The sequence below is a fragment of the Lichtheimia ornata genome (genome assembly GCF_029851405.1).
Source record: "Lichtheimia ornata isolate CBS 291.66 chromosome Unknown scaffold00050, whole genome shotgun sequence".
NCBI classification, from domain to species: domain Eukaryota; kingdom Fungi; phylum Mucoromycota; class Mucoromycetes; order Mucorales; family Lichtheimiaceae; genus Lichtheimia; species Lichtheimia ornata.
Window position 1 is genome coordinate 140,129 of NW_026695370.1, and position 26,276 is coordinate 166,404.

Below are 26,276 nucleotides of genomic sequence, written 5' to 3' on the forward strand. Positions count from 1 at the left end.
CTGGGTTTATTGTTGGATAATGTGCATGGTTTAGTAGAAGATCTCTTTCGATATACTACGTGGATAAAGCATCGTTAGTTTACGTTTTTCTCTCTTTGCGTATGAATACATACTCTTCGGTGATGTAGAAATAAATCAACAAGAATTTCAAGATCTCGCCTTGTACCTAATACACGAAAACAGGGTCAGCGTCATCATGCCAAATGGATGTGGTAGGCATCTTACCGGCAAGAGGGGAGGAACAACATTGGGCATGGTATGGGTCAAATAGGTTTTGAAAACGTGGAACACAATCTACAAGAAAAGAATCAATCGCCATGTCCTCCATGCATAAAGTAATTATACATACCTCAGAGTCGGATGGCAAATCAGATTCTTTGGTGATCAAACGGAATCGTGATTGCTTGCCCAATTCTATCCAAGCAAAAAAAAAAGTCAACGCACTCTCCAACGTAATGCTAATACCTGATATCCTTACCTTGCATGCGTTCAATGACATATTTTCGGGCACGGTTATTTTCATATCCAGGCAAGTTGAGCAGCTTTTGGACCAATGCTACAGAAAGGGCATTGTCGTCCTAATAGAAACGATACGTTACCACCTACTTCTTTTCTTGTATCCATGGCAACTTACCACATAAGATGGATCGGTGATGAGCAGGGCGAGGATGTTGAGAGGGCAATCAACAAAGCTGGTGCCTTGTTTGGGTAGTTGCTTCTCCACAGCTTCCACAGTGCGTACAGCAGGCGTAAAAATATTTGAGGATATCCACTGCCATGAGCGCGTATAAGTATTGTGCATTCCACATAGATCCAATCCCTCTTTCCAATGTAGTTAGTTACCTGACGTAAGCGATCATAATAAACCTTGGATGAACGATCTTCGAACCGGTGCCAATTTTCTTGGAAATCGTCATACTACATGATGGATCAATAAATAAGCCCCTATGTACTTCCTTCCTCCCGTTGAGAGTGATTTACCTGTTCCGATCTGAAACGTTCAATGATATTTGGCTGTGGGCAAAGACGCCACAAGTACTTGTTGGTGCGAGTGGTCTTCTTTTTGCGTGTCACATGCGAAGGAGTGTATTCAAGTTTGGGCAATGAAATGTTGAACGATGGATCACCTGATCTTTCTGCTGGCATCCAGGCAAACGTCTTTGGATCATAAGGTGAGGTTGCCTTGGTGATTTCCGGAATCGCTAAATATTTCCCTTCCATATCAATATCCATTGCGATAGCTAATGTTGACCATTACATACCAGGAGAATCATTGATAGGTCCCTTCCATGGTTGTGGTCGTGCCTGAGGATTGGTGGATGGAATGGCTGATGGTGCACTTGCAGGTTGATTGTTGTTGGCAGGTGGTTGTGGTGTCGAGGATGCCTTTGGAGCTGGAGTCATTTTCTTTGTTGTAGCTTGGATGTATTGGTTCTTTGCAAAGCAATAAACTTGCTCAATGAGCATACAAAGACCTCGCGTAACAGGACCAGTGTTGAAGAGATAGTTGTAGAGGGAGAACTTTTGTAAGATCGATTGGCTGGACTGGGTCGATGTGACATGGGAGGCGATGTTGAAGAGAAAAACAAGCAATACGATAGCTTCTATAGGCATCCGTTAGTGTCAAGTGGATAAATCTGCTCACGATCTTGTACATGCCTAAAACAGTCGCCAGCCTTGAAGACAACAGTGCACTGAGGATGGGAATATTCGACGATGTGATCACACGCACCGCAAAGAACACGGCCACCATGGCTATCAGATTGCGCTTGATAACATATTCGTTCCACGTACTGCTGGCTAGTAATGGCGCTAGCATGTTGTGGTTGGGTTGGGTTGAGCAGTACGAAGAAACCAGAAAAATGGGAGTTAGAATGCATTTACTCTAGCCAGCGCGTTTAACATCCTCCGCAGGCCCTTCTTCAAGTCACACGACATACCTCTTTTCGGTGTGGCCGCAGGTGTATTTTTCACTTGTTGCTTTTCCATCCCTTCGACTCAAAATGCTTGACCACTTTATCAGTTCGATCCATCATGACAACAACTCCCACGCCCACTCACATATAAATAAGGCTGTTGTTACCAATACTATCATACGCCCTTTCTTTCTACTTGTATGCATATCATCATCAATGGCCTTTGGTAAGTCTTTCTTATGTGATCCCCAAAATGAGGGTACTCATGCATTCATCTTCTTTGTAGCTCACTTCTTTGCTTTACCACTTGAAGTGCTCATTGATGCCTAATGGCATTTGGCTGTATTCCTTGATGGGCCCTTTGTGGTAAGTGTAACTACTATCATTTATATATTGGTATACATGTTATTGAAAGGACGCCTTGCACGTTTGTAGGCAAAAGGCAACCTCACTCTGGTGGGAAATCTGGGTAGCATAAGTACATGCATCCTTCTACTACCAACGATGTAACCAACAGCTCTTCAAGTCTGACTGAAACAAGTGCACCTATCCCAAGTAGTGCTCATAAAGTTGACCCGTCAGTATCATTCCTTTCTATTTAAAGTTGGATACAATTATGAGACAAGGTTACAGAGGTACTATATACTGTAAAAGTCGAGAGGGTGATGGCACTAAATTGCGTACTATACATACCATTTCCAGCTCAAAATCTCAACAATTATCAAGACCATTACAAAACATTATACAAGGTCACAAGAAGGATGATTCCACAATCATTGGCTACGCTCGACAATCCCAAAGTAGTATCAACAATGGTGCTCTCCAAGACAATCTTAACAAGGTGATTGGGTGTTTAAGGGAACGCGCACAGGAGCCATCCAAATCAAAAAGCCGGCAGTGCAATCGCGTCACGGGATAATCCGAATGGGTGGATACCACGGTGTTACTCAGGCATGTTCTTCACCAGCATATGATCGCCTATGATTACCTCTAGTACTAACATCTACATAGAAACCATTCATGCATATAATGTTTGATCGTTGATAGGAGAATGTGCACCACGAGAAGAAAAGATTGAAACATGTCCCCGCAACCTTTGTATTTTCAGACGCAAAGCACTGTACAGATGCAGTCAAAAAGTCATTGGTTGTGGTATTATACAGACACAATGCGACAATAGTAGCCGACGTATCAATGAATAAAATGGTAGCATAGCAACATGTGTCAAAATTGGAGCATATTGTATATCGCTGGAGGAGAGCATAATGGCTCGTTTATTATGGTCAGCTTTAGATTGTTGCTATCAGTGTGCTTGGTTGGTTTGTACATACGTATTAAATGCATCCTTGTAGTTGGATCTCTCTAAAGCTCGCAAATCACCCCCCAGCCTTGCAATCCTTATCATTTGAAGAGCATACTCTATGCTTGATCTACTTGCCACCAGCATCCTTCATAGCTATATTGATTTGAGGTCGCCATTTTAGTCTCCATGGATACAATCTCCATGGATACAATGAAGCAATAGATGGTCGTAAGCCTTGTATGATAATGTTCATTGTCCGTTAGGATCTTACTACACAATAGTGCGAACACAAAAAAGGAAATTCACCATTGTCGTTGTACAATGAAGCAAATGGATGATGGTATCCATGGGTAACAAAGACTGCAAGGTTGCTCTTTATTATAGAGTTGGTTGCTACGCCGTATTGATGGATGCATTGTGTTGATTGTGTGCTTGGATTAATTCGGCATTCCGCTGGATTACCTAAGCAGGCGTTGGATTTCCTTTATATAGCATCGTTCCTGGGCTGCATGCTTTCCATACGTTTCTTTCAAAGTCAATTGTTACAATGTCCCTCAGCACTTCAAGCAGCGATGAGTTTTATGGCGATCACGTTCATAAATGGGAGGAGATTCACCATCTAGTCTGTAAGCTTCTATTGTAAAAGTGAGGGCGTGGCACCTGACACAAAGTTGACGTCTGCAACATAGCAACTAACCAGGTGAAGCTTATCCGCCGTAACCGTGAAGGACAACGTCGATACCGCGCATGGATTGAAGACACGCTATCAAAGTACAAGGACATTGAGGATTATCTGCTGACCGAGAAGCTGCATTTTCCATTGAATGATGATGATGAAGAACGGCCTCATGTTATCGTGCTTCCTAATGATTTCCCATATTCGATGGAGCCTGGCATCCAGCATATCCTCATCTGGTCACAAAGGTCCCTCAAGGAAACATACGTGTTGGAGATCTTGGAGGAAAGATATGGATCCTCAAAGTGGGAATGGGTTTATTTTGTCAATCCACCAGAGACACAAAGCGTACGTCGACTCCCTCACGTCCATGTATTCATGCGTCCTATTCAACTTCAGCAAGTGAATGGTAGCAATAGTGATTAGTTTGTCATGAGGATAGCGATCAAGCATATAGAGACACACTTTGATTGAATTCCCGCACACCTCCTCTTTCCTTTCTACATATAAACGCGGGCTCTTCTCTTTTTTCTCACTTCCCACCACCACTCTGTTTATCACGCCATGAGCTTCTTTTGGTCATTTGGCAGTAATACGAAGAAGAATGCAAGTATTCGGTTTATACGTTGGGCTTTGTTTCATGGGGGCTGATCGAGTGACATGCAGGAACCAAGCACTCCACCACCCCATTCACTACCCGAGCAACAGCAATATGCACATAAGGCCATGAGCAACACCTTTCGAAAAGGCGTTCAATACAACAGTAAATAGCTGATAAATGCTTGTCCTTGACTATGCTTGTTGACGAGTCTATCTCTTTAGTGAAAATTGTATTGCGTGGTGACGTTATGACAGGCAAGACAGCACTGTGTAAGGATCAATGTCGTACATGTTATGATCATCCACACTTATCGCATGGCTAGTTAAACGCCTTCAGGGAGAAGAGTTTGATGCGTCTTATGTCTCGACCCCACAAATTCAAGTGGCCAATATACCATGGCATTACAGAGGTAAATCTTGTTGGATTTTTCATTTCTTGATGAGTGTAGCTGACTATCCTAGAGCAGACTCCAACGACATCATCAAGATCGAAGTATGGGACGTGGTAGACAAGGCTCACAACAACAAAAATACCAGCACAGAATCAGGGATCAAGCTTGAACATAATGCGCAACCCAAGCAAGAGCAGCAACAACAACCACAACAACAACAACCATCATCCACTGAATCTCAACAACTGGGGCTCGACGCATCCACAGTGAATGTCTATCGCAACACGCACGCTGTTATTTTCCTATTCGATGTCAGCAAGCAGTGGACATTTGACTATGTAAACAATCAGCTGGCTGATGTACCTGAAGCGCTTTCGGTGCTTGTGATTGTGAGTATCCTTTATCCAGTCATAGTAAATGGAGCCGTTTTATATTGATTTTCGTGTTATCTAGGGCAATTGTAATGATAAGAGGTAGGTAAGTCCTGATCCTTCAAAGCATACATTGTTCGAAGGAAGGAAGGAGGGAGACAAAAAGACAAAAGTGATCTCATTGTATTATCAGCGCGGAGCGAGTAGTGAATTTAGATCAAATTCATGCCACCCTTTATCAGCACAACAAGGAGCGAATCGAGAAATCAGCCATCAAACCCAACCTGATACGCTACGCAGAAACCAGCATGAAGACTGGCTTCGGATTGAAATACATTTACGACTACCTTGCTGTTCCCTTTTTACAACTTCAGGTAAGCATCACGCTTTCAACAGAGACCGTGTCATCTAATTGGCTTTTTCAAAGATGGAAACGCTACGGAAACAATTGGAGCTCAAGGCAGTTGAGATTGTTGATATTCTCGAGGCGCTCGACGTTGATGAAAAAGTACCAGAGGTGATGAGACGTAGACGAGGCCAAGACAATTTTGATCAACGTATGTATACATGTATATATGGCATTCAACAAATCATCATCCGTCATCTCACGCGTCATTATTAGCATCCGAACCTCATTTGGCAAGACAACGAGAGGAAATGCAAAACATATGGGAACAGGATGTCAGTGGGATTGCTGCTGAAAGTAGGTGCTGAAGGAACAAATCAATGTTGTTCATTGACTAAAGAATAACAAAATAGATCCCAGCCCATTGGAGATTCCTGAATCGCCTTCGTACATACGCAAAGAAACGCCTCCACCACCTGTGGCACCTGTACAAGGTCGTCGACGTGAAGGATCACTTGTCTCTGAATCCGATCATATGCCAGCAGCTGTGGATCAATTTGATGCTGGGGAATTGAATGATGATTGGTTTGCATCAGACGACACGCCTCTTCCTATCAAACACAAGATGCCTTTCAACAAAGCTGATTCGGATAATGAAGAGGGTGGTGGCAACCCCATGGTAGCCGGCGATGAGGATGTGGAATCGGTCGAGTATTATACTGCAGCCAAGGAACCCGTTGTGACCACGGCAAAACCCAAGGAGAAGTCAGCATCAGAAAGTGAAAATGAGGAGGATAGCGACAACGACCAATATACCTCGCCTTATGGAGACTCCTTCACAGCAACAGAACCTCAATCCCTATTCAAAAACGAATTTGGTAACGTGTGGGGAATGCAACATGAGGATCCATCAATGATGGTGGTGCGTCAAACAAGAATTGAATCGGATAGCGAGGATGAAGATAATATGGCCACTACTACTACTGCTACACCTGGTTTGGCACAAGAGTTTCATCGTGCAGATATTGGAACGCCATCTTCTTTTTCAGGCAGTGGATTTGGAGCTTATGAGGAGATTGGCGGTGATGGTGAAAATCCCTGGTCATTGGATGATGATAAGCAACATCAACAAGAGAACAATGGTAGCCCCTGGCATAGTGAACCGCTCGAGGAAGAGGTAAAGGAATCATTGTTAAAAATGGATGTCAATGATTGATGAGGCATATCGATAATAGGTCAATGCGCATAATCAAGAAACGGAAGTGATGTCCGAAAAGCGGAAAGGAAAGAAAAAGGCATCCACCAGCAGCAGTGGCAAAAAGAAGAGTAAACATGGAAAAAAGAAGAAATCCTCCACGCCGTAGATAGCATTTATTATGAAACAAAGCCATTAAAGTCATATTGCATGAATGTGTTATGTGCTACGTTGGGCTATATGAATGGTTACTTTTCCCCCAAACAATGTTTCACCCACACAATATGTGGTTTAAGGAAGCGATTTATTGCTGTAAATGTGATGGGCCTTTGAGCATTATGATACCTAACTCGTCTCTATGATCCGCTTTTGACGTATGGTATGAAAGAGTAAAGTTCGGGAAAAGATACATAGTAGTAGGTGGTGGTATGTGTGTTGTGCATGCGTGCGTAGATAGATGAGTGTGTGCGTTCGGACTTTTTAAACCAACCTTGTTGCACTTGGATGATTTCCAGGCCGAGTGAGCTCTTTCAAGTCTTTCCCTACAACCAAAGTGGTGATGGAATCAACAGACAGCGTATCCCGGAACCATGATACGACCGAGATTGAAACGAATGACACTGTAAACGACATGCCGTCTCCAACTACGGAAACGATTACCCATCACGAGCCATCTGAAGACGATATGCCTCAGCAGTTGCTACCCGAACGGAAACGACAGCAGTTCTCGTATACAGCCAACGAATTAAGGAGACGACATATTAAAAACGAAGAAAAGATGGATAATAGTGGAAGTGGTTTTTATGAATGTAATATATGGTAAGCTATACTTGGGAGCTATAAAAAAGTATACTCATTGATCTATCTATCTTTATAGTTTCGACACAGCTACTCATCCCGTGCTTACATTATGTGGTCATTTGTTTTGGTAAGTGTATGGTATTGTGTTATAAGATATGTTGTCATTGATACATGCATTGTAGCTGGTCTTGTTTGGCTCAATGGCTTAATGCACAATCGAGAAACCCAACATGCCCGGTTTGTAAGGCAGGATGTGGAAAAGATAAGGTGATACCGGTATATGGAAGGGGGCGAGAAGAAAAGGATCCAAGGTAAGGATATGATATTGAGTTATTGGGAACTTGGTCTGACGCCATATTAGAAATGATCCCTCTATTCCTACACGACCAGCTGGCCAACGACCACCACCCTTGCGAGATCCCAATACACCAGGCTCCTCTTTCTTTGGACAACCGTTCCGGGGTATGCATACTGGAAACAACATTGCCATCTCGGCTGGTATCGGTTTGTTCCCTTTTGGCATTGCATTTGTAAGTTGACAGCTATTCGTGTGTCACAAATCTTGAATGAAGCTAATTTACCCTATTACAGAATATCCCAACCTCCAATGCTGGTATCCATGGGCAACCGGGCCAGAATTCTTTCATGTCACGCTTGATTTTAATGGTGATCATCTTGCTGCTCGCTGCTATCATCTTTTATTAGTCGCTACAACTACCTTCCTCCTCATTCACCACGATCCATATGAATACCACCATTCACTTTTCTATAGGCAACCACACACACGCACGCACACACACACACGCTCTCTCATGCATGAACACGCCATATTCCATTCTACTGTTGTAACCCTTTATCCACACGTTTCTTTTCAATGTCGAATACACTTGTATAGTTGATAGCTGGGAACATGGTTCATTGTTACTATGGATGCCATCAATGTTGCTTATGCTTCTCAATGCCCCTTTACTTTGGAGAGTACATGATCAATCAAGCATTGAATTATATACAATGGAATAAAGGAATGCAAAGGTGATTGTTTATAGACTATTATGTGACGGATGAAAAGTATGAAGTGGGACATAGGCTGCTCTTTCGGGTATAGTTGATGTACTACATCACTTGTCTTTGAACTTGACTTGTCAACCACCCAAAGCAAGATGCTGATTTCATGCACGAGAGGAAGGTGGATGTTGAGCATGTATGGTTTATGAACGCAGCTATCCTAGAAGATAGGATCACATACTTCGCTGAGTAGAGTATTCAATTGGTATGGTCCTGCTTCTTCAAGAAAGGATAATACAGTAGCATTGAGATCAAGTTGAAGAAGAGTAATACATAAGAACAAAGACTCTTTTTCCACGTGTTCTATAGATCCATATCCTTCCATCCCATGTACCCATATCCATATGTATAAATAAGTATTCGCGTGTATTCAAACAAGTTGTTGCTACTCATAGATAAAGTTGCTTCTATATAATCAAGATCTAATAACGACTACTGGAATGATCGCTGTTACGATTGGTCGTGGCAGAGGAGTGTGCAAGAGAGTGTACTTTCAAGAAGGCGCGTGTTGTAGTGGGGTGTACATGCCATTGACTTTGCATTCGGTCAAAGACAATCGGATCAAGGCAACTGTAGGACTGGCATGATGCGTTGAAGCAGAGCAATCGTTCGCAGGTGGTAGTTGTATACTTGAATGGGGAAACTGCTGGGAATGGGAGGAAGAGGGAATAGCTGAGAGCGGAAGAAGTGGGAAGTAAATAGGTCGGACACCTCTTGTATAAAAGCATGAACAATGTGCATCAATTCTTGATTATGAGATTGCTCCTCTCGAACCTGAAACTTTCACACAAGGTGCTCTGGGACATGCTGATCACGTTGATCTAAAAAAGATCTCATGTTTCATTTGAAAAATTGGAATGGGAGGGTATAATGTGGGTTTACAATGTAAATCGGAAATGGAGGACAGCGCCGATTCATGATTTATCGAAGTAGTATGCATTACCTTGGGATTCCCCATTTCGAACTTGAAACTTTGTCAGAAGGTTCGCTGGGACATGCTGATCAACTTCATTCATTTAAAAGTTGCAGACTTCATTGTGAAGATTTAAAATGCGGGGGCGTCCAAATGGTAGATGACGCGAACAAAAGAGCGGATGGCCCACCGCGCCGAAGTTGCCCACCTCCAACTTGAAAATTGGTCAGAGGGTGCTCTCGAGCACGCCGATCAACTTTTTCTAAAAAAAGACATCACCCTTCATTTGAAAATTTGGAATGGGAGCGTCCCAAAGTTTGAAAGACGGAGACATTCGCAGGGTCTGTCTTTCAAGAATTTTCGTGTTTGCTGTTTTGGCGTAGCTCAGTCAAATCAGCTCGGATCAAGAAACTTGAATGATGGAAATGAACGTCTGGAGCAGGAGCATCAATCCACTGTCATGCAATAAACAAAAGTTGGGATTAGGAGGAAGTGGCTGTTAGCTGCCAATCATAGATAGTGTATATGGTATCATACATTGGCCATTTCATTCATGCAAAATGGCTCCGTTACACAAAGAGGTCCCTCTGCATTTTTTGCTCTGTCAGGGTCCACCTACTTGACAATGAACAAAGAGCACTTCTCATATAGCATCACGCTTACAAACATAAACGTGCCTGTATCTCCGAACTTTACAATCAAAAGTGGGGTCTTTGATAGAACAATGTGCTCGGCTTGGCCAACTGCACCTTGGGTGCCAGTTTCAAGATCAAGCTTGCCAATCCCAGATTTCGCAATGTCGCTACCAGCCAAACTGGATCTGGGGGTCGACCTCTTCGACGACGACGACCAAAAAAAATTTTTTGGGCTGGTTGCGACATTGAACGCGTAACTTTCACACAAGGTGCTGTTGGCCAAGCCGAGCCCATTGCTCCATTAAAAACCCCACGTTTCATTGTAATGTTTGGAGATATGGCTGTCTTTATGTTTTCACTATGCTGTAAGCGTGATGGAGTTGCTTTTTCCTAGTGGATGGTGTCGGCTGCATTAACGGAAAGATGAAGAGCTGAGTGAAACGGCACGTGGTGGTTACACAGATACGTCCTTGACAGGTTGCTATCACAAATGGATGATGATGATGATTGCCTTTTGTGAAGGTACGTAAGTAAACAGCATCCAATAATGAAGGTGTGTCAAGGTATGCATCACATTTGCATGTAGAAGAAAGTCGAGCTGCATAAACCAATTTGTATATGTATACATATTGAATGGGTCACTCATCCTGAAACTCAATGGAGGGATCTCTTCACTTTTTCTCTTCTCAAGCTCAACCCTCTTCCCACTCCTCCTTATTGTATCACAAAAGCCATGTACTTCTTGCATGACCGGTAACCGGACCACCTTTATTATTCCATCTTCGAAGCAATAGTATGTAATCCACAAGCTAGCAACCTCCAACAAGCGTGTAATAAATAAACAATGCTTTATTTCATCTAGCTATCTTGCTATGTACTGTACATTGCCACCACCATCGTCGTAGTCGTCCTCCGTCATCATTCGCACTCGTACTCGTCACCAGTCGTCAATCTCATCCGTCACACGTACATCCAAAACACACAAGTTGAGGGGAATGAAATCTTGCAGGCTTCCTTTTGAACGTTGTTGTGAATGTGGTGATCATTGTAATCGTCATTGTTGTGAATGTGGTGATCATCGTAATCGTCATTGTTGTGAATGTGGTAATCATCGTAATCGTCGTCTCTACAAATAAGAAAGCAGGCAAGTCAGACTATCTGGTACCGGAATGATGACGATTTGGCATACCGCTAGGCGATCCTCTCTAAGGAAGAAAGCAAATCAGAAGGAATTCACAAACCAAATCACCACCATACGAGCAACGTCGGGCGATCCCCTGTTCTTGAGAAAGCACTGCACGAATCACGCAAGGCCAGTTCGATCCATGTCAAGGAAGGACATCACTTACGTAGAGTCCAAGCTCATAGTTGTCCTCATTCATCCTCTCCAAAGAAATAATGATCCCCAATCCTTCCCATCATTTCACACCTCATGAAAAGAAATCCTCAAGGGAAAGAACGAGCCTATCACGAGAAGAGCGTGTTGGTTAAACACATTCACAAGCTGTTGCAAATCCCCTTTTACCTCAACACGGTGACCATGCTATTCCAAAAACCCGTCGTCATCGACCCATCAACTCAATCGCAGGCCTATAGAGCCCTGGGCGCGTTGCAAAAAGCTTTTCCAGCACACTTGGCTAGTGCAGAGCGACGCAGCGACCACTTGATACAGGCTGGGACTTGAACCCAAAGAGATGATGATGATGCCCCAAGTTGCATTGCCTGACCAAAGAAACCTATTCAATTCATTATTAGCACACACACAATGAACATCCTTTTCATTGTTTGTTTCATTGCACTTGCCTTTTCCATATACACAAGCACCCCTTTGTTGTTGGTTACGGAAATCGAAAACCATGGTGTAGTATAGTTGAGCCGAAACAAAACGCCAAACGAGCCCACGTCTTGAGACCAAAGTTGCCCTCTATACAAGCTAACACGTCAATGGAACAAGTTACGCTGCAACATTGGACTCTGAATGTACCTGTTGACACCAAGCATAGAGCGGGAATAGCAACGAACAAGAGGAAGCAACAATATCGCCATGGCAACCACCAACCACCCACCACGCTCATTCCTCGGCACTTTGGACACGCTCACTCCCTGACAATGCATGTTCAGAACTACATTAACACCTCACAGTCAACAAGAGCACTCTTTAATAACACATTACCTACCTTGATCGCAATGTCGTGAATGGAATAAAAGCAGAGGAGCGAGAAAGAGAAGAGAAGCGTTGTCTCAAGTCGTGGAGCTACCGTCCCCAAGTTTAAATCCCCTACTGCTAATACACTGAGGCCACTCAATGACTCTCTACACACCATCCACCCAAAAACACAACTCACCCATCATCATCATCACCCTCACGATAGACAATAGGTATGCGTAAATAAAAGAAATGGTCCTCACGTATAGCAAAAGGATGTGTACCATTTTACACTTTACATGATAATGATGATCCAACAACATCCATTGTTGCCATGCTACCATGTCACCTCGAATCAAGAAAGTCCAATGACGGGCATGCTGGGCTGGAGCAGGACAATCGTTCACATGCATTGGGTTCGGCAACAAAGGTGGTTGGGAGGAATGGGCTGTTAGCTGTCAATTTATGACCATTCATTATAGAGCGTACGTATCATACATTGAGCCTGAAGTCCTGATTTTGATGTTTTGCTACTTTATGCATGCTAATTCGTTACGATTGGATACCTGTCGATCAGATCGGCAGATCATGGTGTGGATTGGCAATCGAAGGAATCTACTAAGCTGCCTGCAAATTGCAGAAATCGGATTGGGATCCCACCAGCTTCTATCGCAAACTAGTTTATCAGCTGAAGAAAAATGATAGAATGGAGAAGCTGGAAAAGGTTGACGTTATCCATTTACTTAGGAGCGATGCTCAAAGATAATTATGATGTGATGGGAGCCGTAACCCAAGGAGAGATTATGGATGCGCACGGTCACCTTGTTGGTTGAATGATGATAATAGAGGAGGTGATCTTGTCATGCTCATCTGCACATAACATCATTGCCCAGAATAAAGTTTCTTACGTCATGCCATCGGTAGCAACTGAAACCGTAATCAGCTCAAACCCACTTTTTAGGGTGCATAAGCAAAGGCCTGTCATTTGTTTCGAGAACATTGATGATACAGTAATGGTGTACTCACACGATGAGATATGAATGATTACGAGCAAAGCTATCATTGATCATGTGCTATGGATCAGTAGAAGATGATGAGACAACACGTCATGAAGCATGAAAAGGACCTGCTTGTGAGCCACAATATGTATATAAAAGGGTCAAAGTGTGCCGACCTAAAACGGGTGCAGCATTGTACGGATTTTATTTGTTCACATGCGTCACGCGTGGACAACCCCTTTTCTTTCCTGCTAATGTCGTTCCAAATCACACCACAACTCTATGAAAAGATCAAGCACTTTGCAAAGTTTCCACAGACGGCTGTCTCTCTTCGACAAATGGTCATGTTCGGTAATGCTTGACAATGCCAATGTCCTAGTGCAACGGTATTGACGATACACTCTAATAGGACCACGGCCTTCAAAAGGCACTATGTTCAAAGCCAGTCAGTTCCTGCATGGTAGTGTCAACGTTTCCTTGTATACTTTTCAAATGCTTATATATGTATCTTTGTTTCTAGAGGAACTACCTATTCGTTTGGCCCATCGTGTCAAAGAGCTTGAAGAGTTACCTGGTCATCTAAGCGAAATGCCATCCATTGTCAGGGTGAAGAATTGGTATGCACAATCTTTCAAGGTAGGACAAGTGGGTTCTGGATCATCATCATCATCAACAGGATGACCGGGTATCGTATCACAGAGGAACATTGTATCTCAAAATGTTGTGCTTTAGGACTTGCTTGATTTACCACCACCCACACTTACAAGCACAATGAAGGAGCGTATCAAGCAGGCATCAAGAAAGAAACCTTATTTGCCACATCATGTCGTCAATCCTACTCCTCCTCCACCTCCTGCTCACACTAATTTGCATCCTGTGATACCCATTGGACATCGGTAAGAAAGGGAATAAAAAAGTGGATACGTTGAGATTTGTGTACTCACCTATGATTCGATATCACAAGTGCAGTTATTATACCAACGTAGAGGAAATCGATTGCTCTCCTGAAGTTTTGACGTATACCGAGAACTTTGTCAAGACCATTGAACAAATCAAGCAACGCCACGACCCCGTTGTCATGACAGTAGGCAAGTGACTATTCGTGTGGGTGACAAAGGATGAGAGTACTTACATTGCTCTTTAATAGCACAGGGCATTTTAGAATACAAGGAGCTCTTGAAATCCAACACGATGGATACGGAGGTGCAGCAATTTCTTGATCGATTTTACATGTCGCGTATGGGTATTCGAATGCTCATTGGTCAACATTCGGCTCTTTACCGTGATCCGGTGCAAAAGAACTACGTGGGAGTGATCTGCACCAAGACCAATATTCGAGAAATTGTAAAGGATGCCATTTCGAATGCACGATACATTTGTGAAGAGCACTATGACATTTTCAAGGCACCTGATGTTCAAGTATACTGCCCTGGTGATATTGAATTTATGTATGTCCCATCCCATTTGATGCACATGGTCTTTGAGCTACTCAAGAACTCGTTGCGTGCAGTCGTCGAGCGATACGGCAAGGATTATGAAGATGAGTATCCTCCTGTCAAGGTTGCCATTGCACATGGAAAAGAAGATATCACAATCAAAATATCGGATGAAGGTGGAGGTGTTCCACGATCTGGGATCCCACTTGTGTGGACATACATGGTAAAGATTGAAAGGATGAGATTGGATATGGATGCCCACCTAACAGGTCAATGTAGTATACGACAGCCAAGCGACAAGATATAGAAACTCCTGAAGAAGACAAATCGGATTTCAATGCACCCATGGCTGGATTTGGTTATGGTTTACCTCTTTCACGATTGGTAAGGATGAACGATACAAGGATTGAGTAAGCATGGATTTCTCATGATGGAAACGGTGATAGTATGCAAGGTATTTTGGTGGCGATCTCAAGTTGATATCCATGGAGGGGTAAGTGATTTATACTAGCATATGGAGCAGGATGTACTCATATCGCGTTATTTTAGCTATGGCACGGATGCCTATCTTCACCTCAACAGATTGTCAAATAGCGATGAACCCCTTATGTAAAAGAACTTTATGCATTAGATCATCATCCCACTCCATCCTTTCTTCCACTCCGCATCCATCCTTTTCATTCATCCGTTTTTGACATTGTTCAAGAGAACTGATTTCCCATTATGAATGAAGATACCGATAATGTGACCTTTCCAACCGTATGCATTTGTTTGATTTTATTAATAGCTTCATGTTAACAACTGAGGAGGTATTTAGGAAACTATTCAAGCAGTGTTCAAAAACTCATGGAAGGAATCGAGCACCAAAGGTAATAAAAGAGATTGAGTGGATCCAATGGCCAATAGCTCCATGGACTAAGACGATCGGTATAGCCAACAAAGATTCAATACAACTTTCATGCGAGTTTCTTCGGCTCTTCACTACCGGTAATCATGATAATGAATATGGGATACACGCGACTTTTCACTGACACACACAATACAATCAGAGGCTGTGCATCGAGCGGCAGCTGAAACGGATCGAAGCACTGACAATGAAAGTAAACGGTTGATGACTGAAAGCTTAGAACAAATTTTACCTCAGCTGCTATTAGATTTTTGATGGCAATGAATGAAAACACTTTTTTTTATATAAAACTACATCTGCAACTGACCGTTGGTATGCTGATCAATGAAAGAAGACTGGGTAATGGGTACAAATGAGGGTGTGTGTTGTTGTTGTTGTTGTTGTTGTATGGAATCGGGTGGTGAAGGAGCGGGTAGTGGTTGTTGTTGTTGAGAAGAATGCATCGAGGTAGGGTAACTAGCGACAGGCATCGTGCCAGCGATGCTGTACGGTGGTTTATGCGATTGCTCGTGTTTTTTGAGAGACCGTACATGAAGATAAGCCTTTTCACATCCAGGGAAACTGCAAATATGAGGGCGTGAAGTTGCATGTGTCTTGATGTGGGTGGTGAGTGAATCCGGTCGTGGGAACCGTTTCGTACAACCTATAATAAGCTCAATTGTTAGCTTTAATCCTTATTACACAAAGAGGGTGGTGCACCTACCAGGATGAGAGCACACAAAGGGGCGTTCACCAGTGTGTGTTCTAAGATGAGTATGCATCTTGTGTCGTTTCATGAATGGCTTATCATTGCGTGGACACCCTATCCATTCACATCGGTAATTTGGCTATATACATATAACAATGTATGAGCATGATAATACATGTAACATAGGCAAATCAGAGACATACCTTGCCACTTCCCACGTGTACATCTCGTAAATGACTCGTCAACTCATGAACCTGGTTGAATTCTTGTCCACAATCCTTCCATAAACATTTGATTTCTTCATTTGATGATTCTTCATGATCCGTTTCTTGTTGTCGACCTTGATCATTGGATCGTTGTTGAGCTGCAGTATCGGGTTCTAATCTTGATCATTAATATCTATCACAATTCCCTTTTGAGGTGGGGGGGAGGATGAAGGTAAGCTTACCAGGGGTGACGGGACTGCTTTGTAAAGATGATGTACGCTTTTCTTGTTCTAACTCCACCAAACGAGCAATCAGTTCTTGTCGAGTCATTGATGCATATTCTTTTGGACATGATAATGATGATGTAGCAGCAGCTGTAGTGTTGGTGGTAGTGGTGGTGTTGGTAGTAGCGGCGGCGGCGGCAGTAGTCGTAGTTGTAATATTACTAGTGATCGTTGCACCAACATTGGATATATCAGTAGATGTAGATGGTGCTGAGACAGTGTGATGAATAGGTGGACGACGAGAAGGAGGACGACGTTGATTCTTTTCATCTATAGCCAGTAATGAAGGTGTGGCTGGCGATAGGGTGCCTTCGGGTGTGGTTGATGCGTTACTAAGCTGATCCGCCGCATTTGTACGCTGTTCATTGCCGAGAGAATTGATTCGTAGATCTTGGTGGTCTGTGTTAGGCTGAGATGCGGGCATCGTGCGCCTTTTCTTGTTTGGTGTATCCATAATTATCGATGCAGACGTTGTTGGAGTGGGTTGTGATGTAAAAGATGATTGATCCACATGATGCATATTAGATGAAACTGCTGTTGGTGGTGGTGGAGGTGCAATAGATTGTGGTGCAGAGGACGTTGGATGTGTTTGGATCATTGTCTGCATAAACATTTGCTGATCAGGTTGCTGTTGTTGTTGTTGTTGTTGTCCTTGCTGATTGAACGTTGTATTGAAAGGGTTGTCTTGGACGTTGCCTTGCAACATGTCATTCACCCAAGCAAAACTAGGATCCACTATGCCATCCGTATGTGGTGGTGCCTGTGCCTTTACAAGAGAGCAAGTTGTTAATACCCTATCGTTTCACTATAGAAAACAAAACAATAAAGTAGCATACCATAATCATGGAATCAGAATACATGCTTGCTGAAGGTGCTGCCATGTTGGCCTGAGAAACAGTGGAGAAAGAGATGGCATTGTGTTGTTGGAGTAAATGGTTATGGGCTGCGTCAGGAAGTTGTTGTTGTTGTTGTTGTTGGACATTGAGAGAGACAGCACGATCAGGTTCCGAGCTTGGGTTGAACATTGCCAGCTCTGGAGCTTCCTGCTGCTGACCATTGCTCGAGGCCATAACGGCAGCGAAGACCAATTGCTGATTCTGCATGTCCCCGGAGCACTGGAGTAGAGAGGTGGTCGGTGAGCAACAATACCAATGGTGTGATGCACATCACATCCGTGACTATGAGTAACCTTATCGCTGGTTGGTCAGGTTCTTTCTATTCCTATCGACATCCGCTATCCATAGAGACATCATCCCATTGCTCAAGTTTTGCATAATCTAATACGAATGAACCCTTGCAACATGAATAAAAACGGCTTTCCCTTGTGATTCATCATGCGTTGTTTTACTCTCTTTAACTTTTCCTTATCATCATGCCAGGACCTGGAACATTTTTCGCCTTAGGAGCTGCTGGTATAGCTGGAGCAACAGCCTTTGCCAACCGCAATAAAAAGAAAGAAGAGCTTGGACAGAATAATGATATGACCCCACATGCAATGGCACGTCGAGGATCGAGAGGCATGGAAAATGATCTCTATGAACCACGTAAACAGGTAATGTGACATTTGTACATACATGATGTAACAAGAAGGCTGCTAACAATAACTACGTTTATCGTGGTGTAATACTAATAGGCCGAAAACTATTGGCGACGTGAATATGGTGTCAATCTTAGCCACAACTCGGAACACCATTTCCCTGGTGGCCGAAGAGATTCCAAATAAAAGCTAATATTTGCTACGTTGAATAGCACAACGTTTGTTGTTGTAATGTAAATGCTTGGCATAGAGCACCGATAGCTTGGAATATTATGTTTCAGAAGCTGCATGTGTTTTTAACGCCGCAACCCAGAGCACGGATGTATGCTACGCATCGACCACACAGTGGCACTTTTGATGCAAGTAGTACATGATAAGAATAGCAAAGTAGAAAGAAAGGTATCATGTCAAATGAAAGGATCCATATTTATGAATGCATTTGGAATATCAAGTAATAAGCTAAATCCCCCCTTTTATCCCTATTTTACATTTCATCAACATCTCGCTCCTGTCCACGTAAAAAGTAAGAGATCACCGATAGACTAGAAGGTCGTTTTGAGAAGCCGATGCATGTGTACCCGCCCATTGTCTTTCCTTTTACAGTGTTCCTCTCATCCTCATCAACACCCACTTTTCTTTCTATTTTCATTTTTCTTTCTTCTCCTCTTTGTTCCTTAAAAAACAATGGCCGACTCAAACGGTTCACCACCACAAACCGTTCCTCAACGCGATTCCTCGTTGCCTTCTTCTGAAAAGACACCTGAACCTCATGTCGCGAATGCAGCCATTTCAGCATCAGAGGACTTGACACCTGAACAGAAGCGCGCTCAAGCCGAAGACAGTATCCAGCACACTGGTTTATCAGAAGCGTTTAGCAAGAGTCAAGAAAAGCATCGCACTGGTCATTTAGCAACGGACCTTGGTACAAGTGACACGGCTCAAGTTATGCAAGCGCTTGCAAACGCCAACGCCAAGCCTGTTGCTGAAGCCAAACAAGCGAGCGATGATGATAATGAGCCAAGTGCTGCTATTGCTACCCCCAGCAACAAGACACCAGGAAGTTTTCCACCTGCCAGAGTTGGATGGACAGCCTTTTCCACACTACCCAATCCTGGAGATGAAAAGACCATGGAGGCTCTCAAGGAGACGTTTTCAACAGACGCGTTGGTGGACATGTACAAAGGATCACGTAACTCGGATGGTTCGGAAACGCTTTCCAATGACCTCCTCGCACAATACCTCAACGAGTCGTACTACGGTGAATGGTATCACAACGCCGGCGTTATGGTGTTTTCGGTGGTGTTTACGTGGTTGCTCACAAAGTTTGGTGGTGGTCTAATGATGTGTCTTGTCGTGGGTGCATTTTTGGGTAAGTGAGATCATACTTGGATTGCCAAGGACACACTAGGGACTTTGATGGTTCGGCGGAAAGGGCATGAGAGGGCAACCAAGGGGAGAAGGATGGATGGCACTATGCCTATTTGGGCTATTGTCCACAAAAAGAGAGACAAGGAGGATGAGAGAGAGAGAGGGAATAACGCGCCACGATCCCATTACTGATCACCTAAACTTTTTTATAGCAACCTATTATCAAACTTCGATGCGTCGATTGCGTCGTAATGTTCGAGATGATATTCAACGTGAACTTATGAGCAACAAATTGGAAACGGATATCGAGTCAGCTGATTGGATCAACCACTTTGTCTCTCGCTTTTGGCTTATTTACGAGCCTGTACTCTCCGCTCAGATTATTGGCATTGCTGATGCTATCTTGATTGAGAACACTCCCTCCTTCCTTGATTCGATTCGCTTGAGCAGCTTCACTCTTGGTACAAAGCCCTTCCGCATCGATGGTATCAAAACTTATCCAAGAACGGAACCCAATGTCGTGGTATGCATCATCTTGCATAAGATCCTATTATCATTCAATGTTGTGCTAAACTTTATATCATAGTGCATGGATTGGTCAGTCTCTTTTATTCCCAACGATGTCCTCGATTTGACCCAACGTGATCTCAAGTCCAAGGTCAATCCCAAGATCATCCTCACCATCCGTGTGGGCAAAGGCATGATTGGTGCTGGTATGCCAGTGCTTTTGGAGGATCTCGCTTTCAGTGGAACCATGCGTCTCAAGTTTAAGCTCTTTAACGAGTTCCCTCATGTCAAAACGGTTGAAGCCTCTTTCTTGGAAAAGCCCCAATTCGATTATTCCCTTAAGCCTGTTGGTGGTGAAACATTTGGTTTTGATATCAACAATGTAAGTGTGTTGTGATTTATTATACCATCCTTAAAACACGTGAACTCATCCTTTGTTTCTCTTTTAGATCCCTGGTCTACAGACCTTTGTGCAAGAGCAAGTGCATGCAACGCTTGGTCCAATGATGTATGCTCCCAATGTATACACTCTTGATGTTGCTGGCATGATGGCAGGCACCACAGACCTTACAGCAGCCAATGGAGTATTGGCTATCACCGTGTACAGCGCTTCGAATCTCAAAGCCAGCGATTTGTTCGGCAGCTTGGATCCTTACATCACTTTCCATGTTGGCAACATCCATAATGCTGAGCTTGGACGCACAACTGCTATTGAAGATACCAACAATCCCAAATGGAACGAGACCCACTTTTTGCTTCTCAACAACCTCAATGAATCCATCTATCTCGAAGTCATGGATAGAAACAGCAACCGCAAAGACACAGCTGTTGGTGTCGCCAACTTTGATCTCAAGGAACTTAATGAATCCAACAACGTTGCCCAAGGTCTTAGCTTGGTGGTGTTGCGTTCTGGAAAGCCTGTGGGCGAAGTCAAATGTGACATGCACTACTTCCCTGTATCCAAGCCTGAGAAACAAGAAGATGGCACCATTGTTCCACCTCCCGATTCCAACAGCGGTGTGCTTCGCTTTACAGTGCACGAGTGCAAGGCTTTGGGTGGTGATACTTCTCGAAGCAGTGGGTTCGGCCTTCCTATCATTGGCGGCAAGGATGATACCAATGCCTATGCTATTGTGAGAGTGAATGGTCAAGAAAAATTGCGTACCAAGGTGTTCAAGCGTAGTGTCAATCCTCGTTGGGACAAGTTTATCGAAGTCTTTGTTGCCGACAAGACCAAGTTGGACTTGGGTGTCAATGTCGTCAATAGCAAGGAGTTTGTGGATGACGAGGTGATTGGAAGATGGCGTTCAAGCTTGCTCAATTTGGAGCAAGAGCATATCAAGGATGGTGTTGACTGGTGGAACCTTAAGGATGGTGCTGGTCAAATCCATTTGAGTGCCATGTGGAAGCCTATCGTCATGACTGGATTTGCAGATGGTCTTGGTAGTGTTCAATATCGTCCACCTATTGGTGTGGCTCGCCTTCATTTCTTTGGTGCACGTGATCTCAAGAACGTTGAAGCTCTCACTGGTGGCAAATCCGATCCTTACATTCGTGTCTTGTCAGCTATGCAATTGCGTGGTGCAAGTGAGCGCGTTGATGATAACTTGGATCCTGATTGGGACCATGTCATTTATGTCCCCGTTCACTCTATGCGTGAAGATTTGATCTTTGAAGTCATGGATTACAACGACATCCAAAAGGACAAGTCCCTTGGTCTCTACGATTTTATTCTCAAGGACATCGTCAAGGAAGTAAAGACCGAGGATGGTCAAGTGTACTATGAGCCTACAGAGCCTATTGACCAGTATGTATATCTTTCACGATCCTGATGTATAACTCAAGCTGACCTTTGATATTTTAGATGGGTGGATTTAATGAGCCCCGAACGTCGTAAGGGCAAGGGTCGTTTGCATTTCGCTGCTTCATTCATTCCAATGATGGAACTTCCCCAACCTGAAAAGAAAGAGGAGGAGGAAAAGAAAGAAGAAAACAAGGAGGAAGCCAACAAGGATGATGTCGCTAATGGTCAAGAACCACCTGCAACTCCACCTGAGGAAGCTGACCAGCTTGCAGTTGCCGATTTGCCCGAATCAGATCTTCATGGCGAGCTTATCAAGTACAATGCGGAGAAAAAGATCGATTACCTTGCATATGAATCGGGTATTCTTACGGTCACTATCCATGGTGCCAAGTACAAGGAGCGTGTTAAGGGCTTTGCTGAAGTGCTTGTTGACTCCAATGACCCACAATGGCGTACCGCTCAAATCAAGGGTGTTGATTTACCTTTCAACGAAACCGGTGATGCTTTTGTTAAGGAAATGGACTTTTCTCGAGTCGTTGTGCGCATTCGACCTAGCAGCGATGATGATAAGGATGATTCAACAATTGGTTACTTCACCAGCTCTGTGCGTGATATTGTGCGACGCATCATGGAAAAGACCGATGAAGAAAATGAGGAGGGTGAGAGCTACCGCTTGATTGATAGCGATGGTGCTACTATTCGCTTGAGCTTCAAGTTCACCCCTGTTGTCAACTTCAAATTGGATCCTAGGGAGAGCCTTGAGAGTAAGTCTTACATGTCATTTGGGTGGTTTTACGTATACTAACGTTTTATCCTAGACCAAGGAAACTTGACAGTGACACCTATTCGTGCAAGCAACCTTCCATCGGCTGATCGTTCTGGTACCAGTGATCCATTTGTTGTCTTTTTGATGGAAGATGTCAAGGTTCACAAGACTGAAGTTTACAAGAAGCAACTCAATCCTAAGTTCGAGAACGAGCAATTCACTGTACCAGTTGTACGTATTGAAAGCTGCAAACCTTTTTTTGACAAGATGGATCCTAATGATGTTATTGGATAGGCAAATCGTATTGGCGTCAAGCTTGTTGCTGAAGTGTATGATTGGGATCAAATTGGCAAGGACACGTTGCTTGGACGATGTGAAGTGGCTTTTGATGGAGAACAACTTGAGAGCTTTGCCGCCAAGGATGTTGAAGCTTCGTTGGGTGGTGGTGCAACCATTCGCCTTCGTATGTTATGGTCGCCACAACTTTTGGCTCGTAAACGCACTGGTACAACGCTTCTCAGCTCTACGACCAAGATCTTTACTTCTGCACCAGGAGCCGCTTTTGGAGTTGGCAAGGATGTTGTCGGTGCAGGTTTTGGTGCTGGCACCAAGGTGATCGGCACAGGTGGCAAAGTCATTGGTGGTGGTGTCTCTGCTATTGGCGGCGGTGTCTCTGCTATTGGTGGTGGCGTATCTGCTATCGGAAGCGGTATTGGTAGTGGTATTCGAGGCATTGGTCGATTCGGCAAAAAGGACAAGGCAAGCGATGCAAGCTCAGATTCATCATCCACCACTCCAGCTCCAGCTCCTGTTCCTACCACGAGCACCACAAGTACCAACCACGATGGTAGAGCTAGCGTTGACTCTGGTGCTGTTCCAAGACAATCCATGGGTGAAGGTATGTGATTTCGTATAAGGGTGATTGAATAGCTTTGACTAAATTCGATAAAAAGGCCAAGGTGGTGGATTAACTGGTACATTGAATGTATCATTGTTGGGTGCCAGAAATCTCAAGGCCATGGATCGAAGTGGTACAAGCGATCCTTACGCACGTGTACGTATGGGCAACAAGATTGTTCACAAGACCCGTCATGTGAAGAAGACATTACAACCTGAATGGTATAGACAATGAGATAATGTATCCAATGATCATCAGCTAAACTTTACATTTTCCAGGAACGAATCATTCTCAGCACCTCTAAATGGTGGTAGCTCCATCCTCGACATTAAAATCAAGGACAAGAACACGCTCAACGATGTTGATATTGGTGATTGCTTTGTCAATGTTGCCGAGTTATTGCAAAACCAGAATGTTTATGAAGGATGGTTGCCATTGGAACCCCAAGGAACGGGTGAGGTACATATTCGAATGGATATTTCTTCAGATGGTGGCGACAATGGCAGCTCGACTAGCCGTGGATTGTTTGGCAGAAAGTAGTAGTAGCAGTATCATTATCTCTGTAAGCGCAATAATCCTACAATGAATATAGTGATGAATACATACCAACAAAGAAACTTGATCATGTGCATGTTTCCAAATGTTTATCATCATTCATCAGCAATCTTTACCAACTTTCAGATAACGACGACATTTTGCCTTTTACGTTACAATGCAATGAGGATATCATATAACCCGCATCTCGAGCAATGCAATGAAAAAATGGGATTTACAGCTTATAAATGAAATACATAAGCATACATACATACGTTCGTATCATCATTGATTAAATGACACCGGGGATCATGATCCGTGAGAGAGATAACGTCAATGACTTGGTCAAGCTCAATGGTCGCACATAGAGCCATGAGGCTGAGTGATTGTGATACCGACAAATTGGTGGTATGAAGCAACGCTAATCTGAGGAGGTGGGGGGTGGTGGAAGAAAACTACTTTTGATAAGACCACTCACTCACATTAAGGTTATTTTCAATGCTGCAAAAGGCCATGTTGAAGAGGGCGTTGTTTGCATTGGCGTCAATGGAACCACGGGAAGGATGAAAGGACGGCCCACTCAACGTTTGTACTCATTTGAGCCGAAACAAGTGATATAAAAATGAGAAATCGGTCCTCTAATTTTTTCTCTTTCTTCTTGTTCTTGCCCTGTTTGACCATGGCTTCCCGCCCTGCACCCACCCCCTCGCACTTTTCAAGTTCGGTATATCTGGGGGATCTTTCTCAACTCTTTCAAGAAATCGATGCTATAGAAAATGGGCCTACACCATCCACCACAACCAATACCAATACCAATATCATCAACGAGGACTCGCACCATATGACTACAACCTCTTCTTTTCCAACTCTCCCCTCTGAAACACCCACGTATAACGAGTATCGTCCGCAGCTTACCAATATGATACCATCAGCACCACCACAACCACCACAACCTTCTTCTTCTTCTTCTCAACCACAGCATCATCCACCTTTCTTGTACGATAACTATACCACAACGACTCCAGAAAACGATCTAGTGGATCCACATGTAGGATCCATGCAAATGCAATATTCAACCTTGGATTTTTCACCTCATCTTTATCTATACAACCCTGAAAACACAGCATCCATGGCATCAACACAACATGTTCCTCCTCCACAACCAGATCCACTACCATCATTACCAACGACTATGACATCACCGACCACGATTCAATACGATGATACATCGATAGCAGCGACGACGCCACAATACAATGACACCACAACATACAATACACAAGGTCGATCTATTACTTTTGCTACAGCTGCCACAAGCAATGGATACTTGTTACAACAAACGGATGCCCTACAAGCATGGAGATCTCAGCAAGCATCAATGACTAGCTTGAGCAGAAAAACCAGTCGAAGCAGCATGGGTGGCGGTGGTGGTCCTTTAAGCAGAAGCAACAGCCGTAGTAGTAATGGGCGTTATCAATATCGTAGTCGTACTAGTTCCTCATCTGGAAGTGCGATCACGCTTTATTCCAACAGCGAGACCCATCAATGCATCGTACCTGGTTGTAACAAGACGTTTTCACGTAAAAGGGATATTTGGCGACACTTTTTCTTTGTGCACAAGGGAATGCCTTTTATGCACATGGGTGCTGCTATTATGTCAGGTTGGCAATTCACTTGTGAGAAATGTGGCAAGGATTATTCAAGGAAGGATTCACTTAAGCGACATCAACAAAAGAAGCATCCTGAATTGTTTGGTTCTTCCTCCACCTCCTCTTCCTCCTCCAAGAATAAGAAATAAGCATATAAGGACCCCTCCTTTATTCTGCATCTCTCTTTTTGCATTCCATTTCTACTATTACTATCATCATTGATATACATGCATTTCCCCTTTTTGCGTCGTATTACGGCTTTGTATATAGTTTCCATTTGCACACACACACACACACATAGTATCATACTACACACAATAAAGCCATCCGCATCC

At 43.6% G+C, this 26,276-nt stretch overlaps 10 protein-coding genes across 10 annotated transcripts; 8 read left to right on the forward strand and 2 right to left on the reverse strand.

Moving 5' to 3' along the window:
* Positions 1–30: 30 nt before the first annotated feature.
* Positions 31–1,819, reverse strand: O0I10_009009 (uncharacterized protein; the record flags this gene model as incomplete). The annotated part of the gene is made up of 10 exons (XM_058489007.1): positions 31–55; positions 114–166; positions 226–294; positions 350–414; positions 479–578; positions 635–772; positions 844–918; positions 982–1,202; positions 1,263–1,604; positions 1,660–1,819. The coding sequence occupies 10 exons, from the start codon at positions 1,817–1,819 to the stop codon at positions 31–33; spliced, it is 1,248 nt and encodes a 415-aa protein (XP_058340233.1).
* Positions 1,820–3,766: 1,947 nt separating this feature from the next.
* On the forward strand, positions 3,767–4,321 carry O0I10_009010 (uncharacterized protein; the record flags this gene model as incomplete). Its single annotated transcript, XM_058489008.1, has 2 exons — positions 3,767–3,845; positions 3,909–4,321. The coding sequence occupies 2 exons, from the start codon at positions 3,767–3,769 to the stop codon at positions 4,319–4,321; spliced, it is 492 nt and encodes a 163-aa protein (XP_058340234.1).
* A 138-nt stretch (positions 4,322–4,459) lies between these two features.
* Positions 4,460–6,968, forward strand: O0I10_009011 (uncharacterized protein; the record flags this gene model as incomplete). The annotated part of the gene is made up of 11 exons (XM_058489009.1): positions 4,460–4,501; positions 4,562–4,658; positions 4,718–4,765; positions 4,819–4,905; positions 4,963–5,276; positions 5,341–5,360; positions 5,452–5,632; positions 5,686–5,815; positions 5,881–5,961; positions 6,018–6,781; positions 6,840–6,968. The coding sequence occupies 11 exons, from the start codon at positions 4,460–4,462 to the stop codon at positions 6,966–6,968; spliced, it is 1,893 nt and encodes a 630-aa protein (XP_058340235.1).
* A 390-nt stretch (positions 6,969–7,358) lies between these two features.
* Positions 7,359–8,305, forward strand: O0I10_009012 (uncharacterized protein; the record flags this gene model as incomplete). Its single annotated transcript, XM_058489010.1, has 5 exons — positions 7,359–7,618; positions 7,677–7,727; positions 7,783–7,911; positions 7,962–8,130; positions 8,192–8,305. 5 exons carry the CDS (start codon positions 7,359–7,361, stop codon positions 8,303–8,305), a joined length of 723 nt encoding a protein of 240 aa, XP_058340236.1.
* A 5,306-nt stretch (positions 8,306–13,611) lies between these two features.
* O0I10_009013 (uncharacterized protein) lies at positions 13,612–15,406 on the forward strand (the record flags this gene model as incomplete). The annotated part of the gene is made up of 9 exons (XM_058489011.1): positions 13,612–13,708; positions 13,767–13,817; positions 13,878–13,993; positions 14,090–14,253; positions 14,327–14,445; positions 14,505–15,016; positions 15,073–15,177; positions 15,240–15,286; positions 15,343–15,406. 9 exons carry the CDS (start codon positions 13,612–13,614, stop codon positions 15,404–15,406), a joined length of 1,275 nt encoding a protein of 424 aa, XP_058340237.1.
* Positions 15,407–15,516: 110 nt separating this feature from the next.
* O0I10_009014 (uncharacterized protein) lies at positions 15,517–15,955 on the forward strand (the record flags this gene model as incomplete). The annotated part of the gene is made up of 4 exons (XM_058489012.1): positions 15,517–15,552; positions 15,611–15,662; positions 15,727–15,780; positions 15,843–15,955. The coding sequence occupies 4 exons, from the start codon at positions 15,517–15,519 to the stop codon at positions 15,953–15,955; spliced, it is 255 nt and encodes an 84-aa protein (XP_058340238.1).
* Positions 15,956–15,990: 35 nt separating this feature from the next.
* On the reverse strand, positions 15,991–17,948 carry O0I10_009015 (uncharacterized protein; the record flags this gene model as incomplete). The annotated part of the gene is made up of 5 exons (XM_058489013.1): positions 15,991–16,343; positions 16,404–16,527; positions 16,592–16,767; positions 16,837–17,644; positions 17,715–17,948. The coding sequence occupies 5 exons, from the start codon at positions 17,946–17,948 to the stop codon at positions 15,991–15,993; spliced, it is 1,695 nt and encodes a 564-aa protein (XP_058340239.1).
* Positions 17,949–18,250: 302 nt separating this feature from the next.
* O0I10_009016 (uncharacterized protein) lies at positions 18,251–18,601 on the forward strand (the record flags this gene model as incomplete). The annotated part of the gene is made up of 2 exons (XM_058489014.1): positions 18,251–18,430; positions 18,512–18,601. The coding sequence occupies 2 exons, from the start codon at positions 18,251–18,253 to the stop codon at positions 18,599–18,601; spliced, it is 270 nt and encodes an 89-aa protein (XP_058340240.1).
* A 498-nt stretch (positions 18,602–19,099) lies between these two features.
* On the forward strand, positions 19,100–24,298 carry O0I10_009017 (uncharacterized protein; the record flags this gene model as incomplete). The annotated part of the gene is made up of 9 exons (XM_058489015.1): positions 19,100–19,784; positions 19,996–20,306; positions 20,370–20,672; positions 20,740–22,097; positions 22,155–22,858; positions 22,913–23,091; positions 23,155–23,758; positions 23,814–23,979; positions 24,037–24,298. The coding sequence occupies 9 exons, from the start codon at positions 19,100–19,102 to the stop codon at positions 24,296–24,298; spliced, it is 4,572 nt and encodes a 1,523-aa protein (XP_058340241.1).
* Positions 24,299–24,971: 673 nt separating this feature from the next.
* O0I10_009018 (uncharacterized protein) lies at positions 24,972–26,090 on the forward strand (the record flags this gene model as incomplete). Its single annotated transcript, XM_058489016.1, has 1 exon — positions 24,972–26,090. The coding sequence occupies one exon, from the start codon at positions 24,972–24,974 to the stop codon at positions 26,088–26,090; it is 1,119 nt and encodes a 372-aa protein (XP_058340242.1).
* Between the last annotated feature and the right edge of the window lie 186 nt (positions 26,091–26,276).